Source organism: Prionailurus viverrinus, chromosome B2, assembly GCF_022837055.1.
Source record: "Prionailurus viverrinus isolate Anna chromosome B2, UM_Priviv_1.0, whole genome shotgun sequence".
Taxonomy (NCBI): Eukaryota; Metazoa; Chordata; class Mammalia; order Carnivora; family Felidae; genus Prionailurus; species Prionailurus viverrinus.
Window position 1 is genome coordinate 36,773,683 of NC_062565.1, and position 24,618 is coordinate 36,798,300.

General features: G+C 39.4%; 1 protein-coding gene across 2 annotated transcripts in view; it reads right to left on the bottom strand.

Annotated features, from left to right (window-relative positions):
* BTBD9 (BTB domain containing 9) overlaps positions 1-24,618 on the bottom strand; it is a 419,931-nt gene that overhangs the window by 97,923 nt on the left and 297,390 nt on the right. For both annotated transcript variants that reach the window (XM_047858828.1, XM_047858829.1), the window contains exon 8: positions 13,982-14,171. In XM_047858828.1, coding sequence (XP_047714784.1) covers positions 13,982-14,171 — 190 coding nt within the window. The remainder of the gene's footprint in view (positions 1-13,981; positions 14,172-24,618) is intronic.

Sequence of the window (24,618 nt, forward strand, 5' to 3'; positions counted from 1 at the left end):
CTGACCGTGTAACATAGTTCAACCCAATAACTAAGTGGAAGTCAGCTGGGTGGAGCTTCAAATAAAGCTTTGGCTTTTCCTAATAAAAAGGTGCAAACTTGGCTGGCAGGGCTCTTTACCCTTTGCCCTTCTCCTTCCTTCTGCCTAAATGAAGATGAGGTAGTTAAGGCCTTAGCAGCCAACATTTTCCTGCGGCCAAAATGCATGTGAAAAAGACCAAGAAAATTGAAGAGCTCACGGAACTGCAGAACTAATACCAGCAACCATCCACCTGTGGACATTTTGTTATGTGAGACCAAAACAAGTAAGCCAAGGCAAAATAAACAAACACACACCTTTAAAAAGTCTTAATCAGATTCTCTGTTATTTGTAGCTAAATGCAGCCCAAATGCAAGCTCCTTTGGGGCAAACGAAGCCTAGCAATAAAAACAAACATAGTCAAGGCTTAGCCACAACATTTAATGAAAGTTACTGTAACTTACACCCTTAGGAAAGAAGATGGATTGAACAGAAAGTATGATGCCTTCTCTCATTTTCTTTTTAAGGCCATAGGAAGCTCTGTAGGCTTGTGCAATACACTGGAATCTTCCCAGCTAGGGTTTTAGCACTGGCTGCATTGTCATGTTCATGGTGGAGAGAAAGAGAAGGAACTCAAATTATACTTTGGTTTCTTCACCTCTTACATGGAGACAATGAAGCAACTAAAGCTTCAGAGCTACTGTAAGACATGGCAAGTAAAAGGACCATTAGCCATTTCTAAACATTAAACTGTATGGAACATCTCAACAGTCTAGACTGGTATTCAGTTACAGTAAAAGAATAATGTGGCAGGGCGGCTTATGTCATAATCATTGCGGGACATGGTTTCAGATAGCATAAGGCAAAAGGAAGAAAGAGGATCCTACTGTGAGGTCTTAAGGGGGGAAAGAAAGAAAATCCAGGGAGAAGTAAAAGCATACTCTGCATTTATCTAGGTAACCAATACCCCTTATACTGAATCTAATAACATTGTTGAAAGATGCAACACAGCAGAAAGACAAAAAAGATTCCTCAGCTGGATCTCAGCCCCTGAGTATCCAGGAAAGTTGTTGAAAATAGTCCCTGAGGGGCACCAACCAGCCTGTCATCATAATCATTTTTCCTTGGAGAAGGATGGAGGTGGGCAGAGGGGAGAGGCAAGAAGGGGTGTTGGAAGCATTTTTTCTTGATCTCAGTCCTTCTGCTGGTTCAGAATGTTTCAGTCAAATGCCTCTGTGGTTACCAGTTTACAAAGGGCTAAGCTTAAAAAGAGAGAGATACATAGTATCAGGTGCTACCAAGCAAGATGCATCAAAAGCAACTTAACAAGGTGACAAAATTGGGCTCCTAGGGGAAAAACAATCTCTGATTTAAGGGCATCTAAGGAAGTGAGGTTTTTTCAAAGGTAGATTGCTGCATTGGATTAATTCAAGGATTAACCTTAAATGTCTGTGACCCTTCATCAGCGTTAAGAATAGCTTTATTCACTTAATACTTAAAAGGTATACTTAAGCAATTTGATGTATTAAATTTGTAGTAATTTTGGGCAATTTGCTGAAAGCTCTATGCTTCTGTAAGTTCTCATGAGAAAAGCTGCATTTCTGTGCCCCTGTATGGCCTATGGGGCCAGGTTGGGGGAGCAGTGTGTAAATTATCTGCCAAAGTGAAACCACATAAAGAGTAGGTTGATGCTTTCCTTTCATCTGCTCTTCCAAGGTGAATGATTCTGGTGTTTAAAATGACTGTTTAACAAACTACTGGTGAAGTAGTATTCATTTTAGAGGGTCTTATTTTTTTTTAAGTTTTTAAATCCAGTTAATATACAGTGTTATATTAGTTTAGGGTGTACGATATAGTGATTCAACAGTTCCATACGTCACTCTGTCTTCATCACAATAAACGGCCTCCTTAATCCCCATCACCTGTTTCACCAACCCCCCTCCCCCCCCCCCCCCCCCCCCGCCCCCTGTGGTAAACCAATCTTAACTCTCTAGAGTTAAGAATCTGTTTCTTGGTTTCTCTCTCTCTTTTTCCCATTGCTTATTTGTTTTGTTTCTTAAATACCACATATGAGTGAAATCATAGGGTATTTGTCTTTCTCTGACTTCTTTCACTTAGCATTATACTCTCTAGCTTCATCCATGTCATTGCAAATGGTGAGATTTCATTCTTTCTTACAGGTGAGTAATATTCCATTGTGTATATACACCACATCTTCTTTATCCATTCATCAATCAATGGACACTTGTCTGTTTCCATATCTTGGCTATTATAAATAATGCTGCTGTAAACATCAGTGTGCATGTATCCCTTTGAATTAGTGTAACTTGGTGTTCTTGTGTTCTTTGAGTAAACACCCAGTAGTGCGACTGATAGATCTTATTTTTAACTTTTTGAGGAACCTCTATACTGTTTTCCACAGTGGCTGCACCAGTTTGCATTCCCACCAACAGTGCACCAGTGTTCCTTTTTCTCCACATCCTCACCAACACCTGTTGTTTTTTGCGTTATTGATTTTAGCCATTCTGATAGGTGGGAGGTGATATCTCATTGTGGTTTTGATTTGGATTTCCCTGATGGTAAGTGATGATGAACATTTTTTCATGTGTCTGATGGCTATCGGTATGTCTTCTTTGGAGAAATGTCTGTTCATGTCTTCTGCCCATTTTTTTAATAGGGCTATTTGTTTTTTGGGTGTTGAGTTTTATAAATTCTTTATATATGTAATATGGATACCAACCTTTTATTAAATATGTCATTTGCAAATATCTTCTCCCATCCCATAGGCTGCCTTTAGTTTTGTTGATTGTTTCCTTCACTATACATAAACTATTTTGATGTAGTCCCAATACTGTATTTTTGCTTTTGTTCACCTTGCTTCAGGAGACATATCTAGAAAGAAGTTGCTACAGCCAGTGTCAAAGAGGTTACTGCCTGTGTTCTCTTGGAGGATTTTTATGGTTTTAGGCCTCACATTTAAGTCTTTAATCTATTTGGAATTTATTTTTGTATATGGTGTAAGAAAGTGGTTCTTTCTTTTGCATGTTGCTGTCCACTTTTCCCAACACCATTTGTTGAGGAGACTGTCCTTTCCTCAATGGATATTCTTTCCGGCTTTGTTGAAGATTAGTTAACCATATAGTTGTGGGTTCATTTTTGGTTTTTCTATTTGTTCCATTGATCTATGTGTCTATTTTTTGCCGGTATCATACTGTTTTGATTACTACAGCTTTGTAACATAACTTGAAGTCCAGAATTGTAATGCCTCCAGCTTTGCTTTTCTTTTTCAAAATTGCTTTGGCTATTCAGGGTCTTTTGTGGTCCCATAGAAATTCTAGGATTGTTTATTCTAGCTCTATGAAAAATACTGTTGGTACTTTGATAGGGATTACGTTAAATGTATAGATTGCTGTGGGCAGTATAGACATTTTAAGAATATTTGTTCTTCTGATTCATGAGCATGAATGTCTTTCCATTTCTTTGTGTCATCTTCAATTTTTGTGTTTTACAGTTTTCAGAGTGTAGGTCTTTCATCTCTTTGGTTGGGTTCATTTCTAGGTATCTTATTACTTTTGGTGCAATTGTAAATGGGATAAATTCCCTAATTTCTTTGTCTGTTGCTCCATGATTGGTGTATAGAAATGCAACAGATTTCTGTACAAAAATTTTGTATTCTGACACTTTACTGAAAGTTTATCGTTTATCAGTTCTAGCAGATTTTTGGTGTGTTTTGAGTTTTCTATACACAGTATTGTGTCATCTACAAATAATGGAAGTTTTACTTCTTTACCAGTTTGGATGCCTTTTATTTCTTTTTGTTGTCTGATTGCCGTGGCTAGGACTGCCAGTACTATGTTGAATAAAAGTGGTAAGAATGGACATCCTTGACTTTTTCCTGACCTTAGGTGAAAGGCTCTCAGTTTTTCCCCATTGAGGATGGTGTGAGCTGTGGGTTTTTCATAGATGGCTTTTATTATGCTGAGATATGTTCCCTCTAAACCTACTTTGTTGAAGGATTTTATCATGAATGGATGTCGTACATTGTCAAATGTTTTTTCTGCATCTATTAAAATGATCATATGGTTCATATCTTTTCTCTTATGGTTGTGATGTATCACATTGATTGATCTGTGAATACTGAACCACCCTTGCAACCCAGGAATAAATCCCACTTATTGGGATGATTTCTTTTAATGTATTGTTGGGTTCAGTTTGCTAGTATTTTATTGAGGATTTTTGCATCTATGTTTATCAGAGATACTGGCCTGTAGTTCTCTTTTTTTTTTTTTTGTGGTGTCCTTATCCAGTTTGGTATCAAGATAATGCTGGCCTCATGGATTTAATTTGGAAGTTTTCCTTCTTTTTCTTTTTTTTTGGAATAGTTTGAGAAGAATAGGTATTAACTCTTCTCAAATGTTTGGCAGAATTTGCCTGTCAAGTCATCTGGTCCTGAACTTTTGTTTGTTGGGACTTTCTCAATTACTGATTTAGCTTCTTTGCTGGTTATTTCCTATTTCTTCCTGTTTCAGTTTTGCCAGTTTATGTTTCTAGGAATTTATCTATTTCTTCTAGGTTGTCCAATTTGTTGGCATATAATTTTTCATAACATTATCTTCTAATTATTTGTATTTTTGTGGTATTGGTTATTTCTCCTCTCTCATTTATGATTTTATTTGAGTCCTTTCTCTTTTTTCTTGATAAATCTGGCTAGAAATTTATCAATTTTATTGATATTTTCAAAGAACCAGCTCCTGGTTTCATTGATTTGTTCTACTGTTTTTTTTTTTGTTTTGTTTTGTTTTTTTTTTTTTTTTTTTTTTAGTTTCTTTCTTTTTCTTTTTTTTTTACTTTTTAGAGAGAGCATGAATGGGAGAGGGGTAGAGAGAATCTCAAGCAGGCTCCACGCTCAGCACACAGCCTGATGTAGGGCTCAATCCCACAACCCTGAGGTCATGACCTGAGCTAAAATCAAGAGTTAAACACTCAACTGACTAAGCCACTTAGGTGTCCCTTTTTTTTTTTAAGTTTGTATATCATTTATTTCTTTTCCAGTCTTTATTATTTCCTTCCTTCTGCTGGTGTTAGGTTTTGTTTGTTGTTCTTTTTCTAGCCCTTTGAGGTGTAAAGTTAGGCTGTTTGAGATTTTTCTTGCTCCTTGAGGGTAGACCTGTATTGCTATAAGCTTCCCTCTAAGATCCCCTTTTGCTGCATCCCAAAGGCTTTAGATGGTTGTGTCTTCTCAATGAATTACTTTTCTTGATTTTTTTTTAAAGTAGGCTCCACAACCAACATCAGGCTTGAACTCATGACCCAGAGATTAAGAGTTGCATGCTCTCTTGACTGAGTCAGCCAGGCACCCCTGGACAGTTGTGTTTTCATTTTCATTTATTTCCATGCTTTTAAAATTTCTCCCTTTATTTCCTGATTGACCCATTCATTGTTTAGTAGCATGTTATTTAACCTCCATGTATTTGTGATCTATCCAGACTTTTTCTTATGGTTCTGGTTTCATAGCGTTGTAGTCAGCAAAGATGCATGGTATGACTTTGATCTTAAATTTACTGAGGCTTATTTTATGGCCTAATATATTATCTTTCCTGGAGAATTTTCTATGTGTACTTGTAAAGAATGTGTACTCTGGTGCTTTAGGATGAAATGTTCTGAATATATGTTAAGTCCATCTGGTCCAGTGTGTCATTCAAAGCCATTGTTTCTCTGTTGATTTTCTGTTTAGATGATCTGTTCATTGATGTAAAGGGGTGTTAAAGCCCCCTACTATTATTGTACTATTATTAATTCTTTCATGTTTGTTAACTGTTTTATGTATTTGAGAGCTTCTATGTTGGGTGCATAAATATTTACAATTGTTAGATCTTGTTGGATTGTCCCCTTTATTATTATATAATGTCCTTTTTGTCTATTATTAGAGTCTTTGTTTTAAAGTCTATTTTGTCCAATGTAAGTATTGCTACTCTGGCTTTCTTTTGATATCCATTTGCATGACAGATGTTTCTCCATTTCCTTACATTTATTAAAAAATTTTTTTTAAATGTTTATTGTTTTTGAGAGTGGGAGAGAGAGAGCATGAACCAGGGAGGGGCAGAGAGAGAGGGAGATACAGAATCTGAAGCAGGTTCCAGGCTCTGAGCTGTCAGCACAGAACATAATGTGGGGCTCGCACCCATGAACTGTGAACTTGTGACCAGAGCCGAAGTCAGATGCTTAACCAACTGAGCCACCCAGGCACCCCTCTATTGCCTTACTTTTAATCCGTAGGTGTCATCCTAAGTCTTTTGATTGGAGCATTTAGTCCATTTACATTCAAAGTAATTACAAATATACATTTATTGCCATTTTATTACTTGTTTTGTGGTTGTTTCTGAAGATTTTCTTAGGAGTGTCTTAAAAATTTTTTTTTTAATGTTTATTTATTTTTGAAGGAGAGACAGAGTGTGAGTGGGGGAGGGACAGAGAGAGTGGGAGACACAGAATCTGAAGCAGGCTCCAGGCTCCAAGCTGCAGCACAATGCCTGATGCAGGGCTCAAACTCACAAACGGCGAGATCATGACCTGAGCTGAAGTCGGACACTCAACCAACTGAGCCACCCAGGTGCCCCTTAGAAGTGTCTTAAATAAAAATTCTGAATAATTACTAAGCATGTTTGTACATGAAATACTGGGTCAAATGGGCTGAAATCGCCTATAAAAATGTCTTCTTGATGGGTTAATCTTTGAAAAGTACAAAAATTTTTCTTTTCATGTATCCAGCTATATTTTATGATGACTAGTTGTCAAGTTCTCTAATCACTCAAGAGAAATAAATGGCTGACATGTGAGGTAAATCAAACACATACACAGACTCTCTCTCTCTCTCTCTCTCTCTCTCTCTCTCTCTCTCTCCTTTTTGGGGGCATTTAACCTTTCCTGCTTTTCTGAAGAACATCCGAATTCTAGTGCCCCTCCTGTATTTTTAACATTCAACCTAGTTGCCATAGCAATACTTTCTGGTCTTGAAATACCTCTAGGATGAAACTGGCTGAGACATATTTACCTTGCCCCCAAACTCTGTTATCTGTTTCTAGGCTCGAGGATTTCTAGTCCCCTAAGCATTCACCCAGCTCAGACTCCAGTGTCTACTGGGAACCACACATACAATTTTTTATTCAACAGTTTTTCTGGGAACCAGTGTTCTGAGGTCTGAGGGTGATAAGAGAAGACTTTAGTGCAAGGCAGATAGGCTGAGAGAGAAACAACGCTTGGTAAATAAATCATGGATCAGTGAGACAAGGAAGAATTCTTTGGTTCAGGGCTGTGACAGAGATGCTCAGCATGACTGATATGAAGCAAATTTCGTAAAATATCTTTCCAATTTTGACTAGAATTATAGGCAATCTTAATCCAAGCCAGAGGAGTCATATATTTAGATGTTTGTTGTATTCCTTAAACTATAAAAAGCAAATTTCTAGCTCTCCAGGTTGCAAAGAAGGCTCTCCTGATGTAAATAGATGTACTGCTTGCCTGTGCGGCACTCAGACAGAATGAAATGGAAGCAGCATGAAACGTGTGAGGCGAGTGCCCTTACCTGTGCTAATGTGAGCACCTGACTCCGGAGCTTAATTTCAGTCATTTGCTGGAGATGCCAAATCTTTAGCAGTTTCCTCACATACACTTAGATCAGACACACTGAGCAAATATGATGTCCAATTTAGTTGATAGATAGAACTCCCTTTCGCTGCACTAACATACTATGCTGTCAGTTCAGTCAATGAGTGTTTATTGAGTACTCACAGCACAGAGTACTTGTACTAGGCACCTGGAAACCACCGCCAGGAACCCACGTCCATCTCAGTACTATAAAATCACTATCTTCAACCGGATATTAACCGTGCTCCTATGAGAGACCGAGGGCAGCACAGATGTCAAAAATACTGAAACAATTACAAAACATCTTTTGCGTCATTAGCTTCAATTCCTCTCCCCATCCTATCGAACAAGGCTTCATTTGGAACTATTAAATAGGAAAGGAAATTGAATGGTTTGTGATTCCTCTCCTTTTTCTTTTCTGTGCCTATCCTTTGGGAGGGAAGTGGATGAGCAATAGCTTGGCAGGGTGGTAAGCAGTGGGAAGAAGGGAAAATAGCAGTCGAAAAGGAGTCTCCATAATTTACAAACGGAAGAGATAATCTACAGTTGGCTGTAGTCGCACAATAATGAAAGGGCGGCTGAACTGGGCCTGGGCTTGACAACTCCCAGAGAAAGAAAAATACACTGGGATGAATAAGGACCATAGAGGCATACCTAATTTTTTTTTTTTTTTTTTTTGAGATCAACTTGCTATTGCTTCATTTTCTCTATGTTTAATAGCTGCAAGAGAGAAACTGACTCATGCTTTGGACATTCTGCACCACATTAACTTCTATAAGCGGTAGAACTTTTTTCCCTATTGTAAAATAAAAAGAGGCTCATCCCTACAGACTGAAGAGATCATGAATACCCACCAAGAACATACTTTGGGCTGGACCCATCTTGTCCTTACATATTATATTCATACAACATTTTCCAACTGAGGAACCTTAACTATTTTTGTGTCATTAACTCCTTAATCCTCACAGCACTCAGACAGACTATGGGCAGTGGCATCTACATGCACGTCGTCATCTCTGGATAGCCTACCCACAATGAGGTTTGTTAGTTAAAGCATTCGGGGCGTTTTACTTACGGCATTGCACATATCAATTACAAAACAATCATTTTCAGGCAAATGTAAAAACTGTTAATTCAATTGACTATCTTATAATTAGGGTTTCCACAAAGTGCTGTCACTGATTAGCTGAAAAAGACTGAGTGACAGGCATACGTAATACACAGCATATGTGATTCTCATACCAGCCAGAAAACAATGATAAAGATATCATGATTAGCAAGTAGAAAGATAGTAAGTCTTAAACTAAGGTGACAGAGGGACTATAAACTAAGACATTAGGTAGATTTGGTTAGTTATTATGACTTTACCCTGGTCTTTTTATGTGATCAGGCCTCTGAAGGTTTCCTGTTATTTAAATTTTAATGCTTAAAAGGGGCACGAAAATGATATAATTACTACTCAGTTACCCACACGTAAGGTACATTGCAGGCAGTTTCTCTCTTTTTCTCTCATAGACAATGAATAACTCTGGCTGTGCCTGTACACCTAGCAACAACAAAGCCAAGCTTCTTTATTTCCCAGTTACACTGCCTGCTCTGGCTCTTAGGAGAGAGAAAAAGAAGAGGGAGCTGGGGAGCAAGTTTCCTGTTGAGCTATAAGGACTGGACGCCTCTGTGGTTTCTCTTCCAGGAGTTGGCTGGATAAAGGCAGGTCGGGAGCAAGAAAGGCGCTTCTGAAGGCGTGATGGCCTCCCCACCAGACCCCTCTTCTCCTCAGCCCAGAAAACTCTCCTCTCATGGTGCTAATGAAATGCAGGGATGGCTGTGTGGGTGGTGGGTGGGATGGTTTTGGGAGTTGGTGACTGAATACAGAAACCAAATGGCAACAAATCTCAGGGCTGTCGCCTCTCCAAGTCACCTCCCTCGCCTTGCCTCTTGCTCTCAGCCTCCCTCACTCTGCTCTAGTCACACTGGCCTCCCCACTGCTCCTGCCACCTGGCAGACATGCTCCCTCTTGGGGCCTTGGCACTCTGTGATGCTCATCCCCTAGGTCCCCAGATGGCTTGCTCTTCCCTTTCTTCGGGCTCTGCACAGGCCTTCCCTGACCACTGCATCTAACACTGCACTGTTTCTACCTGCTAGTCCTCCCTCCTGATTGCTCCGTGGCACTTCGAAAAATCTGACATATTACAGTGTTGTTTACTGTTTATCTCCCCCTGACAAGAATGTCAGTTCTATGACAGCATCGATGTTTGTTTTCTTTATTCGATGCTCTATCCCCATGGCTGAGAACAGTGCCTGGAACACAGTAGAAGGCTCAATAAATGTTTGCTAAATGAATGAAAGAAAATGGGGGGGGGAGGAGGGATGGTCAGGGGTCATGTTTCACGATCAGCCTCTCCAGGATACCACAAGATACTGGTACCAGATACACTAGCAGAATTAGGTTTCCGAGGACTGTGGTTAGGAGCAAGCATCGCCAGGCAAAGAAGGCGGCTCTGCCTGCCTACCTGCCTACAGCTAAGTGCTCAGGAAAGGAAGAAATGATTTCTGAGGATGAAAACAGACAAACAAAAGACATCTCTATCCATAAAACACTTACATCTTCGCTTAGGAAAAAAGATCACAGTGATTAAGACAATTCATGTTTGAGTCCTTTGCCTTCCTAGTCACCGTCCACAAAGAAACCTGAATTTTTAAAGCCAATGTACCATGTGACTGGGCTTCCTTTCCTAGAGGAAGAGTTTCCAGGATTGCCAGATCTCCTATCTCCTAGACGGGGAAAGTGTTAGTTACTCAGTTCTGTAACACTCTCCCTCTGGGTGTCGATTCAGAATCATTGAGCTTTTTCAGACACAGTGACTAGGAAAGCAAGTCAGTCATCACAAGCAATAGAAGCTGTGGGTCAAATGTCACTGACTAATCATCCCGTCATTGGTCAATTACCTACCCCCATGAAGAGGTGCCACTGATCTAGTTTCCTATCAATAAATGTCTGTCTGGGCACATCAGCAGCTGCTAACCATGGCCCGCCAAGATATCCAGCATCGTCCACAGGCATCGGTGGTTAAGAAATCCCTCTCCCTTTCTTCTTAATAATGTCACAGAAGAGGCAAATGCAGATCCTGACAACATAATGTTAGTTTCACAGAAACGTGTCTCTTTGAGTGCTCAGCCAGTTACATAGGGCTTCAATTGCATGGATTTTCTCACTGCAAAAACAATAGCTGGCTTAAGGAAGTTTGGAGGCTGAGATAGACAATTCTACCTTTGGTTGTGTTCATGCTCATTATCGCCACTCTGAGTCATGGAAAGAAAAATTAGTTCAGGGGAACCATTTTCATTCCATGTTTAAAGAAAACCAAATGGGCACTGTTTTCTCTTGCTTTAAGCCCAGTGACACCTTTTTCTGGAGCCAGATTGAATATCTTTGATTCTCTGGGTAGAGCCAGAGGTCAAGGAGGCTTTGTCACACAAAGAGCCTGTTTGTCTCACTCTGAGTTGTCACTTGGGCAGTGACCTCATGTGTTCCTGCTGGATCTAAAATTCTAGATCTCCTACTGTACCTGCTATAATTTCCCCTTCTACACATTTTCTCTGACAGGGATGCTTATTATGAGTTGCCACAGGCTTTATATATCAGGTGAGGCTGTGAGGAGGCAGCAAGTAAATGATTATAATACAAATATAATTCCTATTGGAATGAATATATAGAGAATGAATGGGATCACTGAAGAAGGAGGTCTAGATCAGCCCAGGAGATGATGGGCAGTTAGGGTAGCATTCCCAGAGGAACAGAGTCTTGAAGGGGGAGTAAGAGCTGGGTAGAAAGGGGTGAGGAGAAGGCAGTGAGAGACACTAGCAATGGAACAGCACGTTCAAAGAGTTGAAGGCATAGAGGTGAGAGAGGGGTGGCATGTGCAAAACTGCAGGAAGCTGGACAGGCTAAGACGGGCTTGTGTAGAGGTGGGTGGAGAAGCACAGGACAAGGCTGTGTAGACAGAAGCAAGTCAGATTGTTCTTAAATGCCTTCGTCTGAACTTTCTCCCGAAGGGGCGTGACCGCGTCAGATCTGGGGTGGGGAGTTGGCTGCAGGTGGGGAAGGAAGGGCCAGATGGAAGTCTGGAAGACCAGGCAGAGAGGAGAAACTACAACTGCAGTGGGCGTGGGGAAGGGTGGAAGGCTTTGTGAGATATGTAGGAGCCAGTACTGACAGAACTGGTTGAAGAGGAGAGGTGAGGGAGAGGAGTAAATTCAGGAAGATTGCCGTACTTTTAGCGCAGTCTACGGATAGATGGGTGGTACCACTGAATGAGCTGAGGGAAATCTCAAGGTGACTTGAGCAGGGGAAGGGAGGATAACGGAATTCCATTTCCGGCATGTCGGTGTGAGATGCATGTGTAACATTGTTGGGGGCGGAGGTGGAGTACCAGGTAAGCGGGTAGAACACAGGGAACATTACAAGAGAGTGGGAAGAGCCACTAAGCTGCCAGTTTGCTTCCATCTTCATTGGTGAGAAGACTGGTCTTCAAATTAGAAATGGCAGAACAACCATAAAAAAAGGGAAAATTGAAGCCCCAAATAGGTGAAGTGAAAGAAAGAGAGTATCTAGTCAATTTAAATGATTCCAAGTCTCCTAGCTCCGGTGAGTTACACCCCACGCCTGCTGAAAGAAATTGCAGATGTAATCTCAGAGCCACGATTGGTAATCTTCAAGAGACTGTGAAGACTATAAGGAGTGCCAGTGACCGGAGAAGGACAACTGTTCCCCAGATTTTTAAAGCGAAGAGGAATAGATTGTAACGGGAAACATTTGGGTAAGTTTCACACCATCTATGACAAAAATTCTAGAATGGCTTATTAAATAGATGGCCTATGACTGCTTTACTTCACACCCACAGCTGAGAAAAAAGGAAGGACAGGGATGTTGTTTGCTATCTGACAGAAGTTTATTTGCACTCGTAGCTTGTCCAGACTGACTGTGGCTTCTCTTCCCCCTTCCTAAGCACAAAGTGGGTTTGTCTGGTCTGCAGTGCTTCTCTATCTGTGTGACTTGTTGCCTATGTTATGCAACCTGTATGTAGCCCTTTATGAAAAGAGGTTAACAATTTAAATGAAGAAATCCACAGTCAGAATTCTCCCAGAAATCCAGCATCACTCGTCAGGGGGCCCCTGGGGACTGGCAAGCTGCAGTAACCTCTGTGGTTATTAGCCTTAACATCAATAAACCTTTGCCTGTTAGAATCCTACTACCTTATTTTTTTGGTGCTATTTCTCTCTTTATATACGCTGACTTTACAATGAGAACAGAAAACAACAAGGCAAATGTGGTAGACAGTGATGGGGCAGGGGGGAGGCAGTCCTGTCCCACCCACATCTCCATGTGGGTTATCATGTAAGATACCTTAACTACTGCTAAACATAAATATAAATATGTAACATAAATATGTATATATTAGTATTTCAGAGGCCTTGTTAGAACCTTCATAAAAAAAGCAAAAAAGGGCAGCCTATTCAACACCCAGATGGCTCTCTTGAACTGAAGTATATTCTCTAGGGGATATCATTAGTCTCGCGTTTTAAAATTATATGAGCCTATATGTCAAACAATGTTGGGTTAAAGTTCCTTTCTTAAAAAACAAAGCAAAACAAAACAAAATGAAAACAACCACCCCAAGCCCAGATTTTTCATTAAGGAGATTTTTTTTTTTTTTTAGTACCAGGTCTCATACTCGCATTTGTTTGGTTCATATGTAAAGCCATTTATTGAAGTTGAAAATTAGTTTTGATTCTACATAACCTCTCTTGAATTATCCTCTAAGCCCCTAACTAACTCAAACAGACTTAAGAAGGAAGTGAGCCAGAGGCCTGGGTGGCTCAGTCAGTTAAGCTTCCGACTCTTGATTTTGGCTCAGGTCATGATCTCAATGTGCATAGGATTGAGCCCTGCATCTGGCTCTGAGCTGACAGTGCAGAACCTGCTTGGGATTCTCTCTCTCTCTCTTTCTCTCTCTCTCTGCCCCTCCCCTTCTCATGCTGTCTCTCAAAATAAATAAATAAACATTTTTTAAAAAAGGAGGTGAGCCATACCCAGGGAGAGCCTCTAATCTAGTCTCTCTGCAAGTCTAATCTTGGTGTATCCTCCCACCAGAAGATCCAAACAAGCACCCTGTATCTCTCTCTGTTCCCCCTTCAATATTTAGAGCACAGAACAGAAATGTATCTTCACTGAAGTTAATGGTATCATCATTGTTCTAAAACAGAATTTGCACATGTGTCTTCCATTTTAAAAGTAATGAATGAAAAGGAATCTCCTTACCGTATCGACCCGATCATGTACGGCTGTGCCAGCTGAACCACAATTGCACCACTTCCTAGCTGATGACACGTATAGCCAGAGTCCCAATCATAATTCTTGGTGTCCCCATTCAGCAAGGCATTTCGGCTCCGGCTGACTCCTTCAATCACACTGGCACAATCAGCAATTGTTGCAACATTCTCCATGGGAACTGTGAGTGCAACACAAGATTCAGCATCAAGATAAGAGAAGCCAAATATATCCTGATAGTGTGCAATGAACAAAATTAATTACAATCTCAAATCAATGATAAAAGGGAAATTAGAACATCTTGATTATCTCAAGACATGAACACACTTTCCATGCCAAATAGCTTCAAGACAAAAAGTTGAACCTAAGATTAGAACAAACCAAACAGCATGTAATAATTAACCCTGAAGTATTTTACTATAAAGAAATATGATACTGCATAAAACACAGAATGGATAAATACATTTGAAAATATTACTATAATAGGAAACTACACAGTAATTGACCTCAGTGAACTATAGCTATATACAAATAGATGAATCAAAAACCATAATGTTGCTTCATAAAAAAACGTGACTTCTAAAAAACTAAAAACTCAAAAAACAAAACACATGTCGAGTGAAAAAAGCGAGGCACAAGAAAAACACAGAATATGAGTTCATTTATACAGAGTTTTCTAAAAAGGCAAAACTAGAAATACACTTTGTTTAGGATGGATATATATATATATATATACACATATATATATATGTATGTATGTATATATATATATATATATATATATATATATATATATAAAAACATAAAACTAAAAAGGAAATCCAGGGAATTATTATATCAAACTCAGTATAATGTGTCTGGGAACGGGGGATGAAATCTTGCAGGGCATCCTACCAGTGGGTCCAAACATTAATTGATTTCATTTCCAAGATGAAATCTTGGAGGGGCTTCAAAAGTACTGGTCTTGTTGTGTTCTTAAGCTAGGTGGTGGTGAATACACAGGCACTTGTTTTATTAGTATACTCCAAACTGTATATATTTATTGCACTTGGTAGATATAATAAATTTGTTTGGAGAAACATGATATAATAGATTGTTTTAAAACTCATAGAGCAGGAAGATGATCTAGGAAATGGTACCAATCACTTTTCAGAATACACAGCTGCCCTCAGCCAGGACTCGTTTCCCTTTTTTGTTTGTTTACTATTCTGAACATTTCAACACATAATGCTCTTCTCTTTGTTCATGAACTGCTATATTTTGAACCAGCTCTGTTTTGATTTTGAGTCTCTCTCTACTTCAAATCCATACCAATCTGCTCACTTATAAAAGTAAAGGACTTCCACAAAATGACAGCTGTCTAAAAATGAAATATGGGGAACCTGGCTGGCTCAATTGGTGGAGCATGTGACTCTTGATCTCAGGGTTATGAGAGGCCCATGTTGGGTGTAGAGATTACTTAAAAAACCCACAAAATCTAAAATAAGAAAGGAAGGAAGGAAGAAAGGGAGAAAAGAAGGAAAGAGAGAAAGAGAAAGAGAAAGAGAAAGAAAGAAAGAAAAGAAAGAAAAGAAAGAAAGAAAAGAAAAGAAAGAAAAGAAAGAAAAGAAAAGAAAAGAAAAGAAAGAAAGAAAGAAAGAAAGAAAGAAAGAAAGAAAGAAAGAAAGAAGGATATAGATTCTCTGAGACGAGTACGATAAAAGGTCAGGGCCTTTTAAGTCCCCCTGGGACCTTTTCTGTGCATTTACTAGTGTTGGGGTTTTAATGTAATTTATTATTTAAACCAAATCTACAATAAATCCAGCTACTTACACTCAAGGTCTGTAACTTACTTTATTTACATAATTTAAAAATAGGTTAGCAAAAAGACAATTTTTCATTAGATATATACTATACTTCTCAGTATATTACATACTCTCTGAAGAGAGAGGGTAAGCAGTAGACTACCACCATACCAAAACTTTCTACCTTTATAATGATGTAGAGTAAATAATCTTAAACATACATTCTACACGATGCATTGCATTTATTTTCCAAAGTTGGGCATGCCTGACTTGAGTCCTCATCTTACACAGCTTCATTAATTGCTTTGTTCTCTGCAGAGGAAGCCATCCACAGATTAAAAAAGGGAGAAGGGAAAGGAGGAAGGGAGAGAGGATGGATTTTTGGTGATAAATCCCTTGACTATCAAGCTTAACTCCAAAGCAACAAGCAAAAACACTCTAAGCAACAAGAAATAACCTCTGAGTACAGTTTCCTGGCAGAGAAGGAGGGGGCTCAGAAAGACGTTCCCTGTGACTTTGGAAAGACAAGAAAGGACTGTATTTGGAGGCTAAGTCATGGTATCTCTATCTCATGGAAAAGGGGAAGTATTGCGTGATTTGGAAGGCAGAACTTAAGGAAGTGGCAGAAGATGCACAGTAACTGAGTTGAGACATAAAATAATACTGTAGTCTGAGGCACCTGGGTGGCTCAGTCTGTTAAGCATCCGACTTTGGCTCAGGTCATGATCTCACGGTTTGTGAGTTCGAGCCCCATGTCAGGCTCTGTGCTAACAGCGCAGAGCCTGGAGCCTGCTTCGGATTCTGTGTCTCCCTCTTTCTCTGCTCCTCCCATGCTCATGCTCTGTCTCTCTCTGTCTCTCAATAATAAATAAACGTTAAAAAAATTAAAATAATACTGCAGTCATAGCTTAGGCTGCAGTAACAGCCCCCATTCTCCCTTTCCACAGCACATGTTTATTTTTTGTGTTCCCTGTGAATACACAGTATTCATACATTGTATCACACAAGGATCCAAGTGACAGAGGCTTTGTATTACTATGGGTTTTCTCAATTACAGCAGCAATGAGAAGTGACCTGTGTCCTGGTTCTTAAGACTCTTCCTTCAAAGTAGCACACGTCACCTTTGTCACATTTGGTTGACCAAGGCAAGTCACAGGACTTTACTTAACTTCAAAGGGGGTGGGAAAAGTACAACTCTGCTGTGTGCCCAGGAGAAGAAAGGGGAATGCTTGGGGAATAGTATTGACTTTTAGCACAAACACTAAACCAGGATGAAGGAACTTTCAACTGAAAGATAAATCTAGTCAATTTATGTAAAGTATATGGCATATTTCAATGCATAAACATACCAAAATGTATTTATCTAGTCTCCGCAAAGGGACATTTAGATTGTTACCACCATTTTCTTGGCGATCACAAAGGTGTCTTCTTGTGTACATGGCTAAGAGTTTCTTAAAGGAATACATAAGATATTGTGCAGCTCATGGCTATGAGTTACCTTCAATTTTCCTGGATATTGCCCAGATGAGTCACCAAAGTGGTTGTAAAAATGTACACTCTCAACTCATTGCACCACATCCTTATCAGCTCTTGGTGATGTCAGACAGATGAGTGTGACATATCTCAATGTGGTTTTAGTTTTTCATTTTTTTTGTTTGATGAAGTTGAACTTATTTTTTTCTTTTTTCCTTTCTGTAAACTACCTATCTTATCTTTTGTCTATTTTTCTGTTGTCTTTCTAATTGATTGCAGGGTGCCAGTCTTCTGTTGGTTAATGTTTTGAGATGAAATATTCATCTTTTCCTTTAAGATTGGTACCTTTCTTGTTTATATATTCTTTCCTACCCTCACTTTATAAAGATATTTTCCTGTATTTTATTCTACAAGTTCTCAAATTTTGCTTTTCACATACTTATTTTCGGTTACCATAACACAGAAAATCTACTTTCATTTTTTACTCATAAGTTTAGCTAATTTCCCTACCGCCATTTAATGAACTCTTCCTCCCACTGATTTATGAGACTTCAGCCACATACAAAGTTTTCATATATATTCATGTCTCTTCTTAAGATCTGTGCTATGTTTCACTGATTTGACTAGCCTTGTGTCTTTACCATGCTGTTTTAACTACTGGGATTTTACAGTAATCTTCAAATCTGATACAGTGAACACCTCTGTTCTCTCTCCTTCCCCCTTTTCTTTTCCTTTTTCCTCCAAATTGTCTTAGATATTCTTGGCCCTTTTAGAAAAAATTTTCATTTTACCCACTCTTTCAAATATAGTGGCATAAAATTTTTCAGAATGCTTCCTTTTTCATTCCAAATATCTGTATTTGTACCTCTTCTTTCAGTCCTATACAGGCTTGTCTACTTATTAGCGTTTTCAAAGGACCAACTTTTGGTTTTGTTGATTCTTTATTTCCTATTTCACTAAATTCTGCTCTTCTTTTTATTATTTCTTCTTCAACTCCTTTTAAATTACTGTTTTGTTTTCCAACTACTTGAAGTGAATACTCAACTCATTAACCTTTCCTCTTTTCATACAGTCAAAACTTATTTACCCACACTTACCAATTTATTCACCATTACTGTTTTTTACATCCTCCTTTCTTCTTGGCCCACCTTCCTTCTTTCTAAGACATGTCCACTAGCATTCAGCAAAGTCTCTGTTTGAAAGTGCATTTTGCCACCACTCTTGGAAAATAGGTTAATTAATATGGAACTCTAGTTAAAAGCTGTTTTTCCCCAGCACTTTCATGATATTATTCCATAGTCTTGTGACTTTTTACTGTTATGTCTGCTAAAGTCTGCTATCCCCCTAACTGTTGTAACTGTTTTTGTCTACAGTTAATTTTAAGATTTTCTTTTTGGTTTTGGTGTTTGGCAATTTAACTGAGTTGTACCTAGACGTAGGTTACATTTATCCTTCTCAGGACTGAATAAGAGCATTTATGGCTTTTATTAAGTCTGGAAAATTTTGGCCATTATTTCCCTGAATATCAATTCTCTCTCCTTTTCTGTTTTGTTGTTGCTGTTGTGCTTCTCAAATTCCTACTGGACCTCTGTTGGAAATTTTCATTCTTTCCTCCATGTTTCTCAACCTTTCTTTTATTTTTTTCCCCTTTGTACCCCTTTCTGAAGCATTCTGGGCAACTTCTTAAAATTACTATTTGTGTTCACTAATTCTTTCGGTGTGTCTAATCTGCTGTTTAACCTGTTCACCAAGTTAGTGAAATTTCACTATTAAACAAAAACTACAGTTTTAAAAATAAATGAACTAGAGCTATGTGTACCAACAAGGGTCAATCTCACAAAGAAAGTTGGTTAAGGAAAGAGCCAAATCAAAAAACAAAACAAAATACTGAGTATGATTCTACTTCTGTTGTTTAATGATACACACTTAGGTGGTGAGATCAGAAAGCAAATCTAGGGAACAGTAAACACTGAAATCAAGAAGAGAGTGGAGAAGCACGAGTGGGGGGGGTGGGGAGGGACACACACAGGGCTTTAGAGGTTTGGCAGTATTCTATTCAGCATAGTGGTCAGCATGTGAGTATTCCTACCCCCCAGACTTCACATACATGTTCTTTATATTCTTTTGCACATATGGAATATTGTTTGTTTTCCAAGTCTCACACATTTAAACACTGTTTTTTAAACACACAGACACATCTCAACATACACACACAGAGATAAACTGTATTAGTGAAATCTACCCCGAGTCCCAAATTTCCTTTTAAGAAACAGCTTTTGCTAGAACTCTACTGGCAACTTGATAAGCAACTGTATCTACCGGTAAGGTACAAAATCAAAAGATTACTACTTTTCTTAATTCTCACTCCTATTTTTTGATAACGAGTCAAATTAACAACATAATGACCAAATTATACTAAATGATCAAAAGAAGAGAAGAATGGGGACCTAGGCAGAGGTTATTAACCCAGAGGATAATGACATTTTATAGGCAACCAAGATGAGACCATCATTCCAGCACTGTGCCGATTCTTAACATTCTGACCAGTATGCCGATCCCATCTAAGGGGACAATTGGAGAATTAAAATGTGAGTTTCATAAGGCAGGGGCTTTTCTTGCTTTCATTGCTCAAGTCCCAACTGCTAAGAAGCAGGGCTGGCTGAGCATACATAGTAGGTGTTAGATAAATATTTGCTGAATGAATGAATCAGAGACAGAAAAAAAAAAAAAAAGGATGCTTATGTAAGTTGTGGCGCTTAACCTTGCTTAACATAGTTCCTCACCAAAAGCTAGAAAATCTCAAAGTTACTGAATAAAGCAGGAAAAAAAATGCTTTCTCGGTGAAAGTTTTCTTAGAAAAGTAAAGTATGATCAATTTTTGGGTCCTGACCCAAACATTAAAAAGAAAGTAAATATGGTCAGTGTGGAAGAGCTGCTGTGTAAGCATTCCACACGCTTTCAACCCTCTTGACTTCTCCTTCCCTAAAAGTTCACCCCACATACAGAAAGCATGGTCGCTCATGATAGACAAAAATATCTTCTGGCGGAGAAACCATTCTGTGGAGAGGAGGAACGTACGTGACATTGTGGCTTTTACAAAATAGAAAAGCTCTTTTATGCCTGCAGAGAGTGCTATCTGCTTTAGTTACACTACAGGAATCCTTCCAGAAGAGGTTTGTCCTGAAAGTCACTTCTGGGCCTACTAACACATAGAGACCATGTTTTCCATGTCAGCAGAAAGTAATTCTGTTAAGTTCCTCTTCCTAGAAACACAAACTTCGGCCTGCCTAGTTGAACGGTCTCAATAATTACTCAACGGTTTGAATAAATTTTGTGGTCTTTTTTTACTGGGAAAAATTAGAGCGTGATTCTGCCTGCAAAGCACAGAAGGTGCCATTACTGTTTTTCTTCTTCGTAGGGGCCAAGCCACCCCCCCGTTTGAATGTTCATTACAATCTTTCATAATGCGTCTGATAAATTTATTAAAAACACCATCTGGATGGGACTTGGCTTTGTGCTGTATTTCCAGTCTTCCAGTTTCCTCTCTTGTCCCCCTGGAATTTCTGCCCCAATTTGTGTCACTTTGTTTACAAAACCATACTGCCAAAATCCAGCATCTTGTGTCTGTCTCTCTCTGTTTTTCCTTCACCATCCTTCGGCAGCAGGGGTGGCCAACAGCTTGCCAGTAAATTTAATTCAGGAGTAATAAATTTTTTAAAAGGCAGTATTACTTCACTGGGACATGACCTGAGGGCCACCTGTACCAGCTCCATTTAAAGATAAGACTGACATGTTAGTTAACTGTCTCCAGAGATCACCTTTGAGAGGTGAGGGAAAAAACCCACTTGAGGCAGATTTTTAAAAATGAAAGAACATGTGGCACTTACAGAGGACCGTCATCCTCACAAACCATACCTGTGTTAGGCTTTATTCAATGTTTCCCTGGCTGTTTTTATTACAAACTGTTTTCTAATGGCACAGTGACTCATGATTCTTCTCCACTGCTAAGATTTTCACAAAGAATTTCTTTCAAAAAGACTACTAAGGTTATTAGCTTAAGATCACACCTAGATATTCCCCTACAGACCAAAACTTTTTATTTTTACTTTTTTAAGTTTATTTATTTAAACTTAAAGAGACAGTGTGCTTGTGAGTGGGGGGAGGGGCAGAGAGAGAGGGAGAGAGGGAATCCCAAGCAGGCTCCGTGCTACCAGAACAGAATCAGATGTGGGGCTCAATCCCACGACCGCAAGATCATGACCTGAGCCCATATCAAGAGTCGGAGGCTTAACCAGCTAAGCCACCTGGGTGCCTCCCAAAACTTTTTTATAAAAAAAAGGGGCTCACCCGAGGCTCCTACCCGCAGGCCTATACTGCAACTTTGCAGAGCATGCAAACTCCCAACCGGATTGCAATCCAACCTTTGGTCCAGTTTTTCAAAGGAGAAAATACCCGCAGCTGTTACATCTTAACAGCTGTAAAAGAACAATAGCTAATTAGAGCACAAGCCCATCATTCTTGGAAACTATCAAAAAGCTACAAAAATGTATTCTACAACACTGGCACTAAGTTACATTAATCCCTGGTTTTTATCTATCAGGTTAAAAACATCACTTTTCAATCATATGTTACATCAATCGTATCACTGAAGAAGAACCATTGATCATTTAGGGCATGCAACGTTTAAACTTTTTTCCCCAAATTTCTCCCAGTTCCCAATTCCATGAGAAGACTGCTTCCTAACACAATTGCAAAGGATTTGGACAGGATCACCTCTCCGCACTCACAGGGGAAGTCCAGGAGAAGAAAATAGACCACACCTTTTGAATGCTGGACCACCCCCCCACCCCCACCTTCCTCTGTGTCTCTTTCCTTTTCTCTTTGCTTTTCACTCTCCTCTGTTTGAGTTAGTATGAATCTGCATGCTCCCATCATTCCTGTCTAGCTCCACTTCCGGATGTTATCAAAGTTGCCCAAATCACACCATCTCCTGAGACTGTAAGGGTTTTGACAGTCATGCTGGGCTCTACTTGGCCAGTGAAAGGAGGAGGTAATACTTTTCCAAAGTTCAAATGTGCCCCTCTTCCCCCTTCCCCAAACATATGCAAACTATGTAAGGCCATAGCTCCAAACACTTCAGAGGGAAGGTGAGAAATCAGAGGTGGTTATCCCCAGGGCCAAGGTGAGGTGGGTGGGGCCAGTGGATCTCAAAGGTACAAATTCACTAGGATCAGTGAATTCTCTCTCATACTGGGGCCTTTGAAGGAAAGCATGGTCCAGAACTAACTGTTTAAGAGGTTTACTCTCTTAGGTGTAGCTTGAATGCTGGAGGTTTTAGCTGTGAAAATCTTCAATGCAAAAAGACCTTAAAGAATCAAGCATCAGATGTTGCACAGCAGTAACCACTGCAGTGTATCAAAGAGGGATTCACTCTGTAGGCGAGGCCTTGAAATTTAGGACAAAGGCATTTCCAGGTGTAAGAAAAAAGATATCCCAAACATCCAACTATGTGTTTGAACTAATAGGCGATATCTCATTGGGGTGACTTTTTCTTTTCTCTGGACATAATCTATTAGAGAAAGAGCCTCTACATCTGCCCCTACATCAGGACAAGTGATTCAAGCTCATACAGGGGGAAATACCTAACATAACAAAGAGTCGCTGAAACTGGTTTTGAAATTTTTGGAAACTCTCAAAAAAATCACAAAGTTATAACGTAAAAGGCATTTTTTTCTATGAGTGGTATCATAAGTTTTACATGGATTTAGTTTTCCTTATGTCCTAAAAGATGATGATATCAACAGAATTATTTTTGTTCCCCACCACTGGTTAAAAGGTCTTATCAACCCACAACAATTTTAAGACTCAAGATCAGAGCTGTTACTATAGCTAGGGGGAGTATTTCTCATTCATGCTGGGCATAGAACAAAGGATGTGCAAAAGGTTTTTAAAAGCCCCACGAAAGAAGTAATGGTTTGCTCAATACTTACTTTAAAAAATTTTTTAATGTTTCTTTATTTTTGAGAGAGAGAAAGAGAGAGAGAGAGAGAGAGAGAGAGAGAGAGAGAGAGTGTGTGTGTGTGTGTGTGTGTGTGTGTGTGTGTGTGTGAGAGAGCAGGGGAGGGAGAGAGGGAGACAGAATCCGAAGCAGGCTCCAGGCTCTGAGCTGTCAGCACAGAGCCCAACACAGGGCTCAAACTCACAAACCATGAGATCATGACCTGAGCCGAAGCAAGAGGCTCAACCGACTGAGTCACCTAGGCGCCCTGCTCAATACTTTTTTGTAAGGAGATTTTTTTTTTTAAGTTCCTTTAATCAAGCAGTGGCTTTCTTTTTATATAAGCTGAAGGATGCATCTGGTTCACACTTTAACAATTTTCAATCAGAATGATTCTGGGATCATGGATGACTCTTGAGTTTTAAGATCCTGAATATTTCCTTAAAATGCATCAATAACTATAAAATTTGAGTTTTTACTCAAAGTAGTGTCAGTAGTGAGGCATCCCAAACATTAAGTGGAGCCCTGTACATTGTACAGAAAATGTCCTGATCGGATCTGTGACAAGTATGTTCCTACAACTCTGCTTTGGCAGAATCTTCCTGCCACACCTTTTGGAGGCAGACAGAAAAAGGTTGGAGATAATGCCAAATTCTCACATGTTTTAGCTCCCACAAACCATCCTGGACTGAGTTATGTGAGAAGGAAAAGAATCTCTGAGAATCTCAAGGGAGCAAGACTGGAATTTAGAAGAAACAGATAGGTAAAGGTGAGTCTCAACTTCTGAATACTGGGCTCTCAGAATTAAGACTCTGTAGTCAGACCACACAGGATGCCTGAGGGAAAAATCCTGCCTCCTGGGCACTCTTCCAGTTTTAGTCTGAGGGACCACCCAGGGCTGTGGGGGAATGGAGCAGTCCCCCTGGGTGAGGCACAAGTGATGCCTCCTAACTGATGAACTTGGGGTCCCTGGGAGAATCTGGCTACCTGGCTTCAAAGACTGACAATCAGAGTCTTCCAAGTGACCCGGAACAACTCTATTCATACCTCTAAGTAGTTCTCAGGAAAGAAAAAAAAAGCCTCAGCAAAACCTACAATGTATACTACCTTCTGGAGGCCAAAGTTAATCCAGATTGAGGAAACACAATCATGCTGCATTTTCCAGTAGACTTACAGTGTGTGATGAAAAAAGTCTTGTCTAAAATACAATAAAAAAGTAATTTAAAGAGAGCCTTTTGCTACTGTTTTCGATTATTCTTTCAATGGCTTACACTTAGTGCTTTGGGAAATGAAAAATGGGTGCAAGTATTTTTAAATGAACTTTATTATGAATACTGTCAAACCCGCCTAATAAGAAGCATCTCATTTTTGGG